At 40.0% G+C, this 16749-nt stretch overlaps 1 protein-coding gene across 2 annotated transcripts in view; it reads left to right on the top strand.

Annotated features, from left to right (window-relative positions):
- The first annotated feature begins 3190 nt into the window (after positions 1-3190).
- The window catches only part of PPP4R2 (protein phosphatase 4 regulatory subunit 2), a 33305-nt gene continuing 19746 nt past the window's right edge, over positions 3191-16749 (top strand). The window contains exons 1-2 of one of the 2 annotated variants that reach the window (XM_081936331.1): positions 3191-3498; positions 4241-4322. In XM_081936331.1, the coding sequence (XP_081792457.1) occupies positions 3465-3498; positions 4241-4322 (116 nt within the window). In that variant the 5' untranslated portion in view covers positions 3191-3464. Of the gene's footprint in view, positions 3499-4003; positions 4038-4240; positions 4323-16749 lie in introns of those variants that run through there. The other variant, XM_081936332.1, reaches the window with a different exon arrangement.

The raw sequence follows: 16749 nt of genomic DNA, 5'->3' as shown, positions 1-16749 counted from the left end.
ATTCTTAAAAGCGAGCAGGTCTTCAGCCAATGTAATAAGAAGAGCAAAATGTTTTATTTTTCGTTCCCTAAATTGCTGTTGTAAAGAGATACACTCACAATAATGTCTGGTCAGAATCAAGATGGACCTTTTTCCAGCAGCACTCCAGGCATTTTCTCCAGTACTTCATTTTCTTACTAAGATCCTAAGGAAGAATCGGCAGAATCAACTGAGCACATGGAGAAGCCAGTCCCAAAACCCAAGTGCCAGATTATTCCACTGAACTAGACCAATAAAATATGACAGCGCACACGCACAGGAGCACCAGAAATCGGAAGAGCAGTTCCCTGGCACCCATGTGAGTGCCGGGAAGCTAAGCTTACAATTTCTGGCGTGCATATGTGCGCTAGTCACCTGGTCTTCTGGTTTCTGGCATGCATGTGCACACAAAGACCAGCAAAACCTGGAAGAGCAACGAGCGATGCCGAGTGCCTGGAGAGATGGGTCTCCGTGCCACTTCTGGCACGTGTGCCATAGGTTCACCATCATGGAATTAGACTCAGTCAAACTGCTTGCTAGATCCCTGAAGAATTCCCTGAGCATTCTGAAAATTCATAGTATCCGTTAAGAGATCTGAGGCAAAATAAATCTAATGAGTCTTTCCCCACCATAGACCAACTTGCTGTGGCCAATTCATTACACCCATTACATCCATAGCAATCAGTCCAGGAGAAGGGGCACAGTTCAACACCCACCCACCCACTCCACTTTTAGATTATGTGGAGTCTGCCCTGAGAGACCAGAACTAGTATTTTTCATGTTTCAAGCTCTCAAATGAGGTCAGGTTCACAGTTGTCATGGCCATGAACCTCTGGGCTGCTGACTGAAAAAAATGACAACAGCTACAGCACGCCACCCCACCCCCACTCCCCATAGAGAGAATGTGGCTGGTGTCAACCCAAAATCCTGGTGGACAAATTTTGAAAGGGGACATAAGTCTCAGTAATACATGCCAAGTCTGCCCCCTCATCCAAAATTAAGTCATAGATGACTTAATTTACTTAAGTCAAAATTAAGTCAATTTTATATAGATAGATCTGGCAGCAGCTAAAACTCCTAGGCTTAAGGATCCAGAATCCTGGCATTCAAAATGAGGTGAAAGCTAGAAGGAAGGGCAGTTTGCTTTCAGCTTCCCATTACACACACCCCACACACAGCCAAAATCCTAACCTAGGTGCTCTATAATAATATATAATCAATGTATGATCCTAAACTAGGTGCTCTAATCCACTTATGGCAAGTGTGCTAAACAAACAGCAGATGTCAGTATTTTCTTTTTGACATTTATTCCCCATTGTGTGCTTAGGGAACTCTCCAAAAAATGGGCAAAAACTGAATTGGATTTAATTATTTTAATTTGATTAAATCCTGTTAGATTTAAAATTATTTGAAACTGATTGAAATAACGTAACAAAACAGAAGGGCATGGTTGTTCTGCCTTTATTCAAGCATCTCCCCTTCATGTCATATTTAAGCAACTTATGGAAGACTCAACTGGACTGCAGATTTCCCAGCTTATGATATGAAAGTGTTTGTGACTCCTAGAACTCTGCCAACTACCACCATAATGGCTGGGAGTTCTGAGTGTTATAATCCTAGCAAATTAAGTTTCCAGAACAGCATAACTAAATATATTAAATAAATAAACTGAAATAAATATCTGCTCCCTTGAACCTGATGCACTGTGCATGCATGAAAATGCATGAAACTTTACCTCCCATACCTCGTTTTGAGAGGTGAACTCCAACACCTTTGGAAGGCACCAGGTGAGAAGAGGCTAAATGTAAGCCCCAGTTACTTGATTGACTTGGGCAGCTATAGAAATTGAATAAATAAATAATCTTTCAAAGACAGCACATCTCTTCTAGTAAAAACCCTTCTATACCACGTGATACTGGATGAAAAATCCGGGTCCAGTTCCAAACTGGGAATAAAATGGAAGCTGCTTAAGAAAGTAAATGTATTGATGAACAGAACAGTGGTGGGTTTCCAATTATTTTACGACCGATTTGCTCATCCTTGTGCAATGCTTTTGCACATGCGCAGAAGTATCCGGGCGGGTGGGTGAAGCCCCCTGCCGCCACCACTACCAGTTCACCCTATCTGGGCCGAACCAGTAAAAACCCACCTCTGGAATAGAACCATCACACACACAGCATGCAGTTCTGGGACAACTGACAAAACTTGAGAATGCGTGGGTTTTATACCTTGATTCCTATGGGTTCATGGCTGGCTATAGGCAAAAGGGGAAATGCAAATCCTAGGTCAGAGGTCTTCAAACTTGGCAACTTGAAGACTTGTGGACTTCAATTCCCAGAATTCTAGGAGTTGAAGTCCACAAGTCTTAAAGTTGCCAAGTTTGGGGACCCCTGCCCTATGTGTTTGTCTGAGCTAATCTTGACCACCTTTGGCTTGCCTAGTTGTGTTGCTTATCTGGCGTTTCCATCTGATCTAGTCTTTCTGAATGGATTACCAAATTTGCATTTGTAAAAGCTGGCCTCCTACGTTTCTGCTTGGGGGAGGGGGACTGGGGCTGGTTTCTGCCTCAAGATTTTTCCCCATTTCTCCTTTAGGGGAAATATTCTACCCTGCCTTTTAATGTTCCCCAAAATATTTCATTCTCTAGGAGTGGGTGCTAATTTTCTATAGTGGCTACAAGAGAAAGTAATTTCTGTCTATAGGAGAAGGAAGAAAAAGGTGGAGTGAAAATAAACAGGTACACCTCAGCCAGATAAATACCTTAACTTCAGCAAACGATAGGCGGACTTCAATTCCCAGCATCCCCTAGGAAGCATGACTAGGGAATTCTGGGAGTTAAAAAATCAGCCCATCTTCAAAGTTGCTAATGTTGAGAAACACCACCTTAAGCGCTCGTCTGAAAATATTAACATGCGAATGTCCGGGTCCTCCCAGCCCACCCACCCCATCATCTTTGCAAGAGAAGCAAGAAAAGGGGAGGAGGGAGGTGAATCCAACCCCGAGGTAAAAGAGCACTACCGAGTTTTCGGCGCTGAAGCGGTCTCCCGCCGAAGCTGCGGTGACGTCATCCCCGACGGCCCCGCCCTCTCCTGGTCTCCACCCGCCTCCCCGAGCGCGCTCCCGAGCCGGCGGGAAGAGGAGAGGCAGAAATCGGTGTGTGCTTGCGAGGAGGGTCGGGAGCGCGCACGGCGACGGCTTAGGCGCCATGTTGGAAGGCTGCTGAGCCCGGCCGCCGGGGAATCGCTTGTTACTTTCCTTCTCTTTCTCTCTCTCTCATTCTGTCTCTCTTTCTCCTTCCCCCCCTTTCTCTTTCTCCCCCCCCTCTCTTCTCCCTCCCCCCTCTCTCTCCCCCCGTTGGAGCAGCCGCACCTGAACTCCCTCCGCTTGCGCGGCTGCCTGTTCCCTGCCAGAGCCCCGGGAGGCAGGAGGAGGAAGAGGAGCGGATCATGGATATCGAGAGGCTCCAGGAGGCACTGAAAGGTTTGCGGCTGGGGTTGAATTGGGATAGACGCGGGGGAGGCTTACCTCGAGGTCGCGGGGAAAAGGGGAGAGAGAGAGAGAGACGAGCCCCCGACCTTGGGAGGCGGAAGAGGAGGCCTGGCCCTTAACGTGGCTTGGGAAGGAAAGGCAATTCCCTTGGAAAAGAGGGGGGGAAGCGGCGGTTGGGGGGGGGATCCCACTTCTACTCTCGCCACAGTCTGGGCTGCTCTGCTTTGGGGGAGCCTACTTTGGGCTTCCCAAAATGTGTGCTGAGGAGGGCAGGACGGGGACATCGTCCCCCACCTCCTCCTCTCCCGATTCTCTCTCGCTTTCCCCTTAAAAGGGCCCTTAGAAGTTCCTTCTTCGAGATTACTTGCACCTTACTGATACTGTACCCCGGGTTTCTCAATCTGATATTTCGGGTTTCTTTCTAACCCCCGGTCCATTTTATACTACTTCCTGATACTTATTCCTTTTCCTACCTTGCCTCTTTTGCTCCCCCCCCAAAAGTCAAGAGCGTATGGACAACTTTGAAGCAGGTATCTATTACAGACGATGAAGGGAAACCTGAAAAATTACCTTCCAAATTCATGTTACGTGTCTTCTGAAGTTTGAATGTTGGGGGGGGGAGGGGGAGTTGCTATTTAGAAAAAAAACTGGGGCAAGGAAGCTGAGGATACAGAATTCACGAAGTATGTTTTACATTTCCCCCCCTCTTCTATTTCTCCTCCCATTTCTATAGATTTTGAAAAAAGAGGGAAGAAGGAAGTCTGCCCAGTATTGGATCAATTTCTTTGTCATGTCGCCAAGACTGGAGAGACTATGTAAGTGATTTTAATTTGACTGATAGTCTTTATCTGTGTCCTTGAATAAATCCAAAAGATATCCCAGATTAAGAGTTTCCTGTCTTTTACTATTCAAATAACTTTATTTCAATTTTAAAAGTTGATGTACTTAATAGTTTGCTTATGAAAGTTGCTTTACTTATTCATAGTATACATCTTTCAAGAGCTGTGTTTATCTGACCTAGATCTGATTTAAAACAATAAGTGTGATGCTTTCCCCCTGCATTTCAGATAATATTTTATTTGTTTTTTAAAAAAGCTATATGTGGCAATCAGTTTTCAGAGTTGAGAATAAACTCAAAGTTCAGCTGTTGAGTCAGGCTATTGCTACATTTCATAGCTGCCTGTGTGAAGATGTGTACTGATGTGATATTGGACTAAGATTAGATTTTGATCACTAATTAGTATAAAATGCCAGTTTTCTTACATAAAGGTAAGAAAAGAGTAAAACAGAAGTTTTATGTAAATTTTGGTTTGATAGCATTATATAAATATGTGCCCAACTGAAGTCTAAAGTCTGAGCTGCTGGCCTTTATAATTATTGTCAATAAGAAAAGCCCATTTTAATCTTCCAGCCTTCACAGAATCATTTTAATGATTATTTATTCTGATGCTATTTTATAATGGATTCTGTTCAGTCTTTGCAAAATCTTATAGCATACTGTGCAGTAATTTCTGTCTTTTTAACTTGGTGCCATACTTACCACATCAGTTTCAAGAACTTATGATTGAGACTATGGGTAGCTTCTATTTTATAATATATAGATGATGAAGAATGACAGAGAACCAAAAAACATAGCTTCAGTCTGGCTTCTTTGGCTGTAGACTGGGGTGAGGTAAAGAGGTAGCCTGGTTCACAAAACTGCCTATGGGAGGGGGGGGGAATGAAATTCGGTTGATCATACAATTTGTGTCAATGGGGATCCTTTGAGAAAGAAAGTGATATGGTGGAGAGTTTATTTCAGTTTCTCATACTAAAGTTTAATAGAAAATGGAGAGTAACATGCTAAATGCTTCATGGAAAATTCAAGTATAGATTTGAACTGAAGAGATAAGCGATGACACAAATAAGAATGTAGTTTATATATGAGCAGGAGTATGAGAAGACATAGTTATGGTACATTTTGAAGGTAAGAATAGGAAGTGTATGCTAGATCTAGGAACAAAGTAAGCATAGGGATTTCTTGAGCAGTTCAGAATAATAAGCAAAGTATGATTCTGTGGGTTCCTCTAAGTCAGTCAGGTTTACTGTCTGGATTGATGGTGAATTTCCAGGGTTTACAGTAGTGTATTAATGTAATATACTTTTTTCTGGTGAATCTGGGATTTTTAGCTTTACAAATTTATTGTAAAAACAATCAAGCTACACTTATTAAACATACTAGATAGGGGAAAGATTTCCAGCAAGAATATGTTTATTCCAGTGAATATCCTTGCCATACTACCCTTCTATCTTAAAAGAAAAAATATTTTTTGCTTTCCGACTTTTTTGTTTCACTTTGATAATAAATTATTATTCTTTTTTTATATATTAAAACTAAATCAGTAGTTGGCATATAACTACTGTTTACTGGCTGTATTAGCCTAAACATGTACTTTTTTGTTCCTATCAACCTTTTAATGTGGAATTTGAAAATATAGGGCCCATGGTCAAGTTATTTCAGTACCCATAGTAGTTTTGATTGATATATGATTATTGTAATAAATTGTATATTGCTGTTCTGTATCTTGATTACATAGTGAATACATGACTTAATGAGACATATTCTTTGGTTTATTTGTCTTAGGACTTTTATTGATACCTTGCTATTTCGGCTTTTGAAGAAGCATATCTACTATTTTAATTTTTTTATCTATAGACTTTAGATGAAATTTTAGGAATTTATTGTCAGAACTACTGCAAGTAACTAAACAAATATTAAAAAATAAGCAACATTAATGAAACTTATAAAATCTGTGTTTGTGTTTTATGTGAATTAAGGGTCTCCAAATGAAATTTTAATCTTGTATTTGAAAAAGTATGTAGGAATATATTGGACGGAAAAATATTTTGAATGTTTAGAAGATAAATATTAATAAATAAATGTTAATAATTAAAAGTGATATTTTATCATTGTTATGTAGAATATAGAAATTAGCAGTGATTCTTTCTTACAATAATGTGAACAAACTCTTCAGAGGTAGCTCTCTGTCCTGAATGTTTTCTTAAAATTATTTTTAAAAATATGTGTGCAGTTTTCTTTAAAATGTGTTTGCTCTCTTGCTATGTAGTTCTGATAGCATGTACAGTGGTACCATCAATTGGTTCTGGGAGGTGCAGTGATTATCAAAACAATATTAAACAATTTTTTCCCATAAGGAATAATGTAGTGAGTCACAAAGCAGTCAACACCAACCAGATCTAGCTTGTATGTCAAGTACCAAACAAATGCTAAATATCGGGACAATTTTTTTTGCATCAAAATGTTGAGTACCAAATTCAATGAGTTTTAAAGCAGTTGAGTACCAAGGTGCCACTGTACTTTTAGCAACAATGTTCAAGGGTGGAAATATCTGGATGATTTCTTGTTTGAAAAATGATTTGATAAATTTTGGTCAGTAACCCAACTTCAGAATGTGTTTGTTTTACTCTAAATTTCAAAGGAGGAAATAATTATTTTAGAAGCAGTATTAATCTACGGTATTACTATGGAAAATTAAAAGGTCTGTTGCTGAACTATTTAATGTAGAATTGGTCTAATTATTTGGCAAACAGATAAATAATTCTGTATGTTATTTAACCAGAATCCCTTTATCTGTAAAGACAATTTATAAGAAACTTACATCACATTGTAACGTTTTAGCAGGGTTCACAAAATTTGCCTCATTAGTGCATTGTCTTAGTAAATTGAAAAGTGTGTCTGGATTGTGTACTGCTGTATGGTTGTATTGCATGGCACTGTACATAAAAACTTCCATAAACATCATGAAGTAGTTAAGATAAAACTAAAATACTACTTTAAAAAAACTAGTTCTTTGTATAGGAAACTCTGGAAAAATACTATGTCTGTAGAAGATTTCACATATAATCTCAAATAGACCTTCAATGTTATTGGACTAGATGTCTGTTCAGGATTTCTTTGGCTTAAGATACTTAATTATCTGTTAATTTGAAAAGACATCTGGAATATGTTGTAGAATTTTTAGTTGATGAATTGGTATGCATTCACAGTAGGAGCCTGAAAACCTACAGTCCCTTTTCTTAGGTTAATCAGTTGGGAAATATGATTGCTTTTATTGTCTATCACTCTGAAATACACAGTAAGCTGACTAATAATTTAAGTTGAAAATTATTCTTATTTGTTTTCTAAATTGAGCAGACTTTGAGAGTTATTCATAAAGGCCGTTAGCGTTCTGACATAAAAGGCTTATGAATTTAATATTTCAACAGTAATAGTAATGTACTATTTAACTGTAGAATGTGTTGGTTTTGGGAACAGTTCTAAACATATTCAGACAAGTTTCAGAAAGGATATTTATTTGAAAATATATTATACTATTAAAATATCAATTCATAATAAACTAAAAGAACCACTGCAGATGAGATAATGAAAATTCTGGTATATTCCTGAAGAAGGCTTAATATAGTTTTAAAAATAAAGAATATTCCTTTCTCAAAAGTGATGAAAATTCCCAATCTTGTTACAAACCTCAGTAATATTCTGGCTGAAAGGTAAATAAAACCAATATGCAGGTAATCCTTGACTTACGACTTGTCACTTAGTGACCATTTGAAATTACAGCAGATCCCCTCAGAAGATATTTATGACTGGTTTCAAAGTTCCAGTGTCACCCTCCCAATAGTCACATGACCAATTTTGGGGGCTTGGCAAAAGTACACCCCACAATCATGTGATTGCTATTTATGATGGCTTTGTAGGGAGCCAGCATTCACTTCTGGTTTTCAGCAGAAATCCTAGTGAACAATGGGTTTGTTTAAGAACTGTGGTATTTACTTTACAACTGCTGCCTTTAATTCACAACCACTGCAAAAATGGGTCACATCAGTGACATGCTTTATGACCATAATTGCCATGCTCAGTTATGGTCATAAGTTGAGAACTACTTTCAATTATCTTAGATTGGTACACACATTCAAGATTGAGTAAATGATTGTAATGAAATGGAGCCACAAGTGATGTTTATTAGTAGATTCTGCTGTGCAATTAAGCTGATGCAAATGAAATCTTTTTAACCTGCATGAAAAACTAGTTCACATAATTTGTGTTCTATTGAAAGAAAATAGATGTAACAGAATTAATAATGAACAGATTAATAGCCATCCAATTATTTTATCCAATCATTTATCATTCTTTGCCACCTTTCTTTTTCTTATATTTGTTTTTTACTTTTTATTTCCGTAGTCAGCACCTATATTCTAGCTTGATTTCTAGTTCTAAAATAGGAGTGATGTCTTTTTGAAAACACATTTAGTGGGTTTTTCAGAACAGAAATTTCCTTTAATGAAATTTGGCTTTCCAATAGAATACTTGCAGTGGTCACTGATGGCAATTAAAGTTTGATCTGTTCAATTAAAATATCGTGCTAGGCGTTATATGTATTATCATTCAGCAGTCTAAACCAACCAGTATTCTGAAAGTGACTTTAACCAGTTTTGAGCAAAAATATTATCTATTGATTTACTCCATTTAATTCAGACTAAGAGCAAATATTTATTGATGCATTGTGTCCTAGAACTGTGGATGCTATAATTGCAAGGTTGGTTCTTCTCCGTTAACTCAGATTTAATAGAGAATTGTGTACTTTATAGTACATTGTTCTTTGCCAAGTACGTTTAGTGACCAATCTTGCAATAAGTAGGATAAGCAATAACTTTTAAACCGATTAATATCAATTTTAAAACATATTACTTGTGAGTTAATTACATTGTAATTTAGAAAGAGTTGCTTCTTTGATCACATTGTTTCTTTCCTGCTCCGTATGCCAGTTTTTAGGTACAGTTTGAACCTGCACACCCTGGGGTTTAATCACAATTGAAAGAAAGCATTGAAGAAATACTTTGTTTACAGATAGTTAATGGCTGTAGCAGCATCCATTCACTTTCCCACCGGTCACATGATCATGATTCAAATGCTTGACAACCAGTTCACAATTACGATTGTTGCAGTGTTTTACGGTCATGTGATCACCATTTGCAACTTTTCCTGCCAGCTTCCCGCAAGCAAAGTCAATGAAGCAGCCAACAGGAAGTCACAAGTTATTCCCATCCCTATTGCATTTTCTTATGCCTACCTGCAGCATCCCCTCTCCATCGCAGTAACTTTTGTGTGTTAGTCTGCTTTCCTGGGACTCCAGCCTCTTCCCAAGTCACAGTTATATGATGCCCTCACTTAATGACCCATACAGTCCTGAGGTAATGGCAGCAACTGAGATTGCCATTACTAAGTGATGCAGTTATGTGATGTAGCACTTTATGATCATATCAATTTGTAACAAATTCCTGTCCCAATTGCCATTGTAACACAAGGACTACTTACAGCAATAGCACTTAGACTTATATATCACTTCACAGTGCTTTACAGCCCTCTCTAAGCAATTTACAAAGTCAGCATATTGCCCCTAACAATCTGGGTCCTCATTTTACCGATTTCGGAAAGATGGGAGGCTGAGTCAACCTTGAACTGGTGAGAATCGAACTGTCGACAGTTAATAATAATAATATATTTATTTCTTAGCCGCACCCTCTCCCGAAGGACTCGGGGCGGCGTACAACAAAACATACGAAATAAATATGTACACAAAACAAACATAAAGCAAAAACATACACTGAGACATACACAAGGAGGAGGTCGATTGATAAAAACAATTAAAATACAAAATATAAAACCCCTAAAAATTAAATATAATTAAAATACCCGGTTAAAAACCCGTCAGGAGCGATATGGTTAGATCAAAGTTGAGCCAGGCCAGCTGCTTGGAATAGGTGGGTCTTATTCTTGACAGAATTAGCCCACAATATTGCATTCCAACCACTCTGCCACCACGGCTTATGTAACCTGTAACTAAGGATAAAGTTAGATTTTTGTTTTAACATTTGAACTTGGGTGAGCATTCAAGAGAAAGTCTAATTTCTTCCTTCATATAATTCTTAGTTCAGAATGATCACTAAACTAGATAACTTGTTGGATTAGCTTGTAAAGTTGGTTAAATAATATTAATGCATTAGATATAAATGTGTTAGAAGAAGATAATGTACAATTTTAAATATATCCTATGTTTGCCTGAAAAGTAGTTAAAAGAAGTCTTTGCTGAGGCACAATTCTTTTCTTTAATAGATTCCACTCATGTTTTTTTGGATATGTGTGTGTGTGTGTGTGTGTAAAGCTTTTACTAAAATGAATGGGAAGCCTCTTCAGTTAAATTTGTTTATGATAAATCTTCTGTATTGGGCTGTTCACCCACTTAGCTTTATTAGTACATTAGGAGATTAAGATAGGGTCGTATATTTGATTTCATCAATCACATTGCAGTCTTGGATTAATTCCATTTCTGACATGTATTGACCATGTAGCTCTAGATCAGGAATTCCGATTAAACAGTTGATTGTATGTTGAGGCAGCTGAGTCTACTGAGTGTACATGATACCATATCATAAATTTACACATAAGTGAATACATACTTTTTGCTTACTCATTAATAGTACTCATTGATAGCTTATCCCTGAATCAATTATTGAACTATACATAATAAAAATCTCCTTGTATAATCTCCTTTCTCGCTTTTTAAAAGTTGCAAACTGTTGTTACAGTGTCAGACATACAAATGAGACAAAAGTGTAACTTTTAAAACTTTTCAGGGACCGAGTAAATTGAGGTTTCCAAGATCTAAGTTGCTATTCACTGAGCCACTCTTTCTTTAGATTAAAGATATATTGATAACAGTAAATAATTTCCTGTGAATGCAATCTAGCACTCATTTACCAAGCGGTAAGCCCTGTGAGTTCAGTAAGAAATTGTTTTGGGAAAATATAGGTAATTTCTTTTCTTGGTTAGAATGTAAACCAAAGATAAAACTAAATGATATATTTTTTTCTGCAGTATTTCACCAAGGAAGTTAAATTATTAATGCAAATTATTTCATTTTTACCAAGATTGTGATTATGCAACTTCATCTGATTCAAATTAGGCTGAAAAATACAGGTTGTACGAAAGTAGCACTTCCTGTAACACATGAATATCTAATTGGGGAAAGGTGAATAGATATTTTGTTTTAAATTGTGGAATTGAGAATCAACTTGGCAGAAGACATCAATATCCTTTCTTGTAACTTTTATTTTTTAATCACTTACCTAAGCACCAATAGAGGTACATTGCTCATTCTAAGAATACTGAACTTTAATATTCTGTATGAGTAATATGAATAGCCTAGAGATACATTTGAGAAATAAATTTGCTATACAGCTATCTGATCTTGTATGAATAAAACCCCCAGTTGCTAAAGAAACAACTGTACTGTATTCTGTACATTCCTTTGAGAGTCTTGTTGCAACACTGTTGTGGTGAAGCCATGGTAACACAAAGAATAAAAACATCAATAGGCAGAATCACGTTTTTGTGAAAATAGCCACAAGAAAAATAGTTTTGCAATCAAATTACTAAAGCTGTTAAGATCTATTAGAGCTAATGTAGATGGTGAAGTTTTTTGTTAACTTTTTATCCTGTGTAGATTTACAACTGTGACTTTAACATGGCCACGTGTGTTGAGACCAGTTGCTATTTTTGTTGTCTGCCTTACATACTTTCTACAGATTATTCAGGGTTTTTTCCTTGTAGTTTAGTTTTGCTCTTTGAGCTTTTTTCAATATTAGATACAAACATGGACACACTCTAGAGCAGCGGTTCTCAACCTTTGGGTCACGACCCCTTTGGGGGTCGAATAACCCTTTCACAGGGGTCCCCTAAGAGTCTTGAGTGTGGCTCTTCCACAACCCGCGCCGCAATAGAGCCATGTAGCTCGACCGGCGGAGATGGTGGCTGCGGTGCTGCCGGGCGCTTCTGCTGGGCGTGCTGCTCTCGCTCTTGGGCACCTGCCTGCTACAGCCTGCTGCTCCTCTGCTGCACCCCCCCAGCCACCCCCCCCACCTGCCACCAGCTGCCCGCAAGAAACTTCTGCAGAAGTGGTGCGCCTACCCCGTTGCCCTCCGCCCACCACCTGCTTGTGATGGTGGTGGGAGCAATCGGGCCAAGGCGGCGGTGGCCAAGCTGCTCCTGCATGCGCTGATTGTGGGCGTCAAGAAGGGCGGCACCTGCGCCGTGCTGGAGTTCATCCACGGCCACCCAGGCGTGCGTGCCCTCAGCACCGAGCCCCACTTCTTTGACCGGCACTATGAGCGGGGCTTGGAGTGGTACAGATGAGGCGGCTCAGTGGAGCTCAGGAAGCGGCTGCCGCGGGGAACAGGCGGGGGGAGGCCACCCAGCAGCCCACAATATTGCCTCGTCGGGTCGCCTGGCCGCGGCGCTCTGCTTTTCGTCGGGTCCGGAGCATCGGAACCTCGCAATGCTGCTCTGCATCTTGGGCTCCCCCATGACCCGCCAGCTCACTCGGGTGCGTGTCCTGTGCCCCCCACGTGCTTTCCCAGGTGCCCCGCCGACCCGCCTTCTTGCCCGGTCTGCGGCGGGAAGTGGTGCTCCTGCTCCCCTCTGTCCCTCGTTTCCTGGCCGAGACTTCCTTTCAGGCGACTCCCTCTTCCTCCTCTCGCAACCCCTGGCCAGCTGTGGTGGGGCCAGGACGGTGCTCACACATGGGGAGACCACCCACAAGCGAGCACCAAAGAGCAGCAAAAGCGGGGCGGCTGGCTGCTCATATGAAGGGTCTTAACAGGGCACAAAAGGATGTGGCTTCTCTCTTGCACTAAGGCTCCAGCCATGACCTTGCTATGTCCTCCATGTCTTTGGCAGAGTGCGGAGGGCACAAGCTCAAACCTGGCAGGAAGCGAAGGCTGCCTAATGGGCGAATGTGGTGCAAAGGGAGGTTCAGGGCTCTGGCGAACCTCCTCCTCCTCCCTCTCCTTCTCTCGTGTGAGGGGGAGGGATGACACAGCAAGGCCAGGGGATTGTGAGAGGGGGAGAGGGGTCACCTGAAGGGAGCTCCCGGTGTTTTGTTTTCTCTGGGAAACGGGCCCAAGTGGCTCTGAGTGTTTAAGATTGCAGAACCCTGGCCTAAGACCATCCATCGGAAAACACATATTTTTGATGATCTTAGGAACCGAGACACTATGGTTGGGGATCATCACAACATGAGGAACTGTATTAAAGGGTCGTGGCATTGGGAAAGTTAAGAACCACTGCTCTAGAGTGTAGTATCATTTGTTGAACTGCTGAATATCCCAAAGAGAATCATTTTAAATGTTTGCATAAAAAGCAAAGAAATAAGTGCAAATGTTGCCAGTTTATTAATCAAGCATGAGTGTCAAATACCAAGAGATATAATTAGATATTTTTTCAAACTTTGGAGGATAGAAAGCCATGTCTATCTTTTAGATCAGGAGTGTCACGTCCTGGTGGTGTCACGTAGTGTATCAGGACTTTTCCCCCTTTGCTAAGCCGGGGGTGGGTGTGCCCAGCATGTGATTCATCCAGCCCGTGGGCTGTGAGTTTGACACCCCTGTTCTAGATAAAAGTGGTATATAGTTTCCTGGTTTGAGCAGGAGGTTGAAGTAGAAGACCTCCAAGATCCCTTCTAACTCTGTTATTCTCTTAGTTTTAAAGAGCCAGGCATCTTTTTACTATTAGGATTGGAAACATTGTATGTGCACTTGGCTCAACTTTGTCTCCTTGCATTTCTCAACAGGCTTGGTTATCAAAAAATACAAAGCATGGGTAAGGAAAATTGGAAGGGGAGAGGAAGTACTGATGGGCAGCCATTGCATTGTTGTCTTTTACTTACAAAAGGAGACATGCAAGTAACAAAAAGGATCTGTTCCGTTTTTCAATTTTATAGGGTTTATAGCTGTTTAGGGCATGTGTAGGTGATGTCAGTTTAGTGTAGTGGTTAAAGCATCAGGCTAGAAAACTGGGGAATCATGAATTCTGTTCTGCCTTGGGCACAAAGCCAACTGGGTGCCTTTGAACCAATCATTTTCTCTCAGCTCTAGGAAGGAGGCAATAGTAAACTACTTCTGAAAACCTTGCCAAGAAAACGGCAGAGACTTGTCCAGGCAATTTCTGAGAATTGGTAAAAGGGGAGAGGAGAGAAGTGACCTGTAGTCTGGATTTTGCTGAACTGTAACTCCCAATTAGCTTTAGCCAACGTCACCAGTAGTGAAGTATGTTGGAATTGTAACTTAAGAACTTCTGGTGGCCTGTATTTTGCTCTCCTTACATAGTTTAAGGCAGAAAGGAGAATGATCATTTGTTCCATCAAAGGACAATAGACATCCTTCTTAACATAGCTCTTAGTATGTGATAAAGCTCTTAAAAAGAATTTGTGCTTTTCAACAATGCAATCTCTCTGTCTGATTATGTGTAGTAAATTTGTTTCTAAGGAACCAGGTCATAGGTTAATAGTACGACTGGTCGAATACTCCATTTGTTTTATGAAATACACTTACGTAACAGCTATGATACCCTTTCTTTCTTCCTGTTTCTTGGTAGTTCTTCAACATTCCTCTGAAATGAATAACCTCTAAAATGAATTTTGTTAATGAAACAACTAAATCATTGCTCTCTCCAAACTACCAAAGGGTTAGATTTTAATATAAGATTTACTTAAAATATACCCCACTGATTTCTGTTGACATTATTAAGGCTGGATACAAACCAAAATATTTTAATATAAAAACCCAGAATGTATGCTTTTGTAGGAAGTTATCACCCAGCCCTCTCCCAGAAAAATGAAATATCCTAGGAAATATTGAAAAGGCAGAATATTTCTCTGGTTGTGAAAAGGGAGAAACATTTTAAAGACAGAATAGCTTCCTGCCTCCACCCACTTTGTCAATGGGCCATTAGGAAACCCAAGCCTTTACATAATAGAGTTCTCCCCTTCAGCTCCAGGGGGATAGGATTAAGGCATGATAATATTTTGGCCCTTTACCCAACTCACCACATGGCCTCTGAGAACTCAACCAAGCCTGGATTTAAAACACAGCCTAGACAGTTGCCCCTGCCTGGCCCCATGGGAGTCTGACAACCAATCAGAATACAAGATCAAAGGCCAGAGAGGGCATAAAACCAGGGACTCGGCTTCTTTTCCTTCTGTTGGAAGATCAAAGGTTTCCTGGTTCGTTCCCAGCCGGGAGTCACCGCTTAGAAGAAAGTTTCATGAAGACAGCCACCTGAAAGTTATGAGCTTTATTGAAGGAAGAAAAAGGAAAGGGAAGGATGAGACGCAGCTCTGTCGTTCCCAGGTCTGCAGCACCATATAGAGTTTGGTCTTTCCCTATATACAGTTTTTCTTGCCCCTGGCTATAGTGTAAATTCCAATGAGAATAAAAGTTCCTTTATTCTGGATGATCGTTCTGATATTGATTCTCTTGTCTTTGGGTTTCGTTTGTCTGGTATCTTGCCCTTGTGTTAATCTTATCATAAAACCTGGGGAAGATGTTTTCCTGTTATTCGGGGTGCTTATACAAAGAGGTCTGTTTTATGCAGATGGTCATGGTGTTCGTGTTATCTTGTAATCTTTGCTAGATTGGGGTTTTCCCAACTCCATTATCCTTTTCCTAATCCTATTATCTTATCTCCTTTGTGACCAAGTGTAACCTCTTCCTGTTTACGTGTGCGTGTTTTCCTCTAGCTTTGGTCCCTGGTTATGTATTCATTAATTCGTTCCTGTTTGTGCTCTCTGGGTTATTTTTCGTTACCTTATTGCACTTCCTTCTCTTCTCCACCAACATTGAAGCATGTGATCACCTTTTCTGTTCAGGACTCAAGCCATGTGGTCCTGTCCACCATTAAAACCATCTTTCCAAGCAACCTCCATGTCTCCAGTGTCTGTTTTCCCACTTGGAGCCGAACCCAGAAGGACATTCCTTCCAACACTTTTTTAATATTAGCATTTTGATTACTATTTCAAAATGGAAAAATAAAATACATTGAAAGCAAATATAGTGGGTGTATCAATTGATGTTAAATTGCTGATATTTACAAAATTGATTATTAACATTAAAGCAATCTAAATTCTTAATCAAATGTTACAATACAATACAATAGCAGAGTTGGAAGGGACCTTGGAGGTCTTCTAGTCCAACCCCCTGCCTAGGCAGAAAACCCTATCCCATTTCAGACAAATGGCTATCCAACATCTTCTTAAAGACTTCCAGTGTTGGGGCATTCACAATTTCTGGAGGCAAGTTGTTCCACTGATTAATTTTTCTAACTGTCAGGAAATTTCTCCTCAGTTCTAA

This window comes from Natrix helvetica (assembly GCF_964273705.1).
Source record: "Natrix helvetica genome assembly, chromosome: 1".
Classification (NCBI taxonomy): Eukaryota; Metazoa; Chordata; class Lepidosauria; order Squamata; family Natricidae; genus Natrix; species Natrix helvetica.
This window is presented reverse-complemented; position numbering and strand designations above follow the sequence as displayed.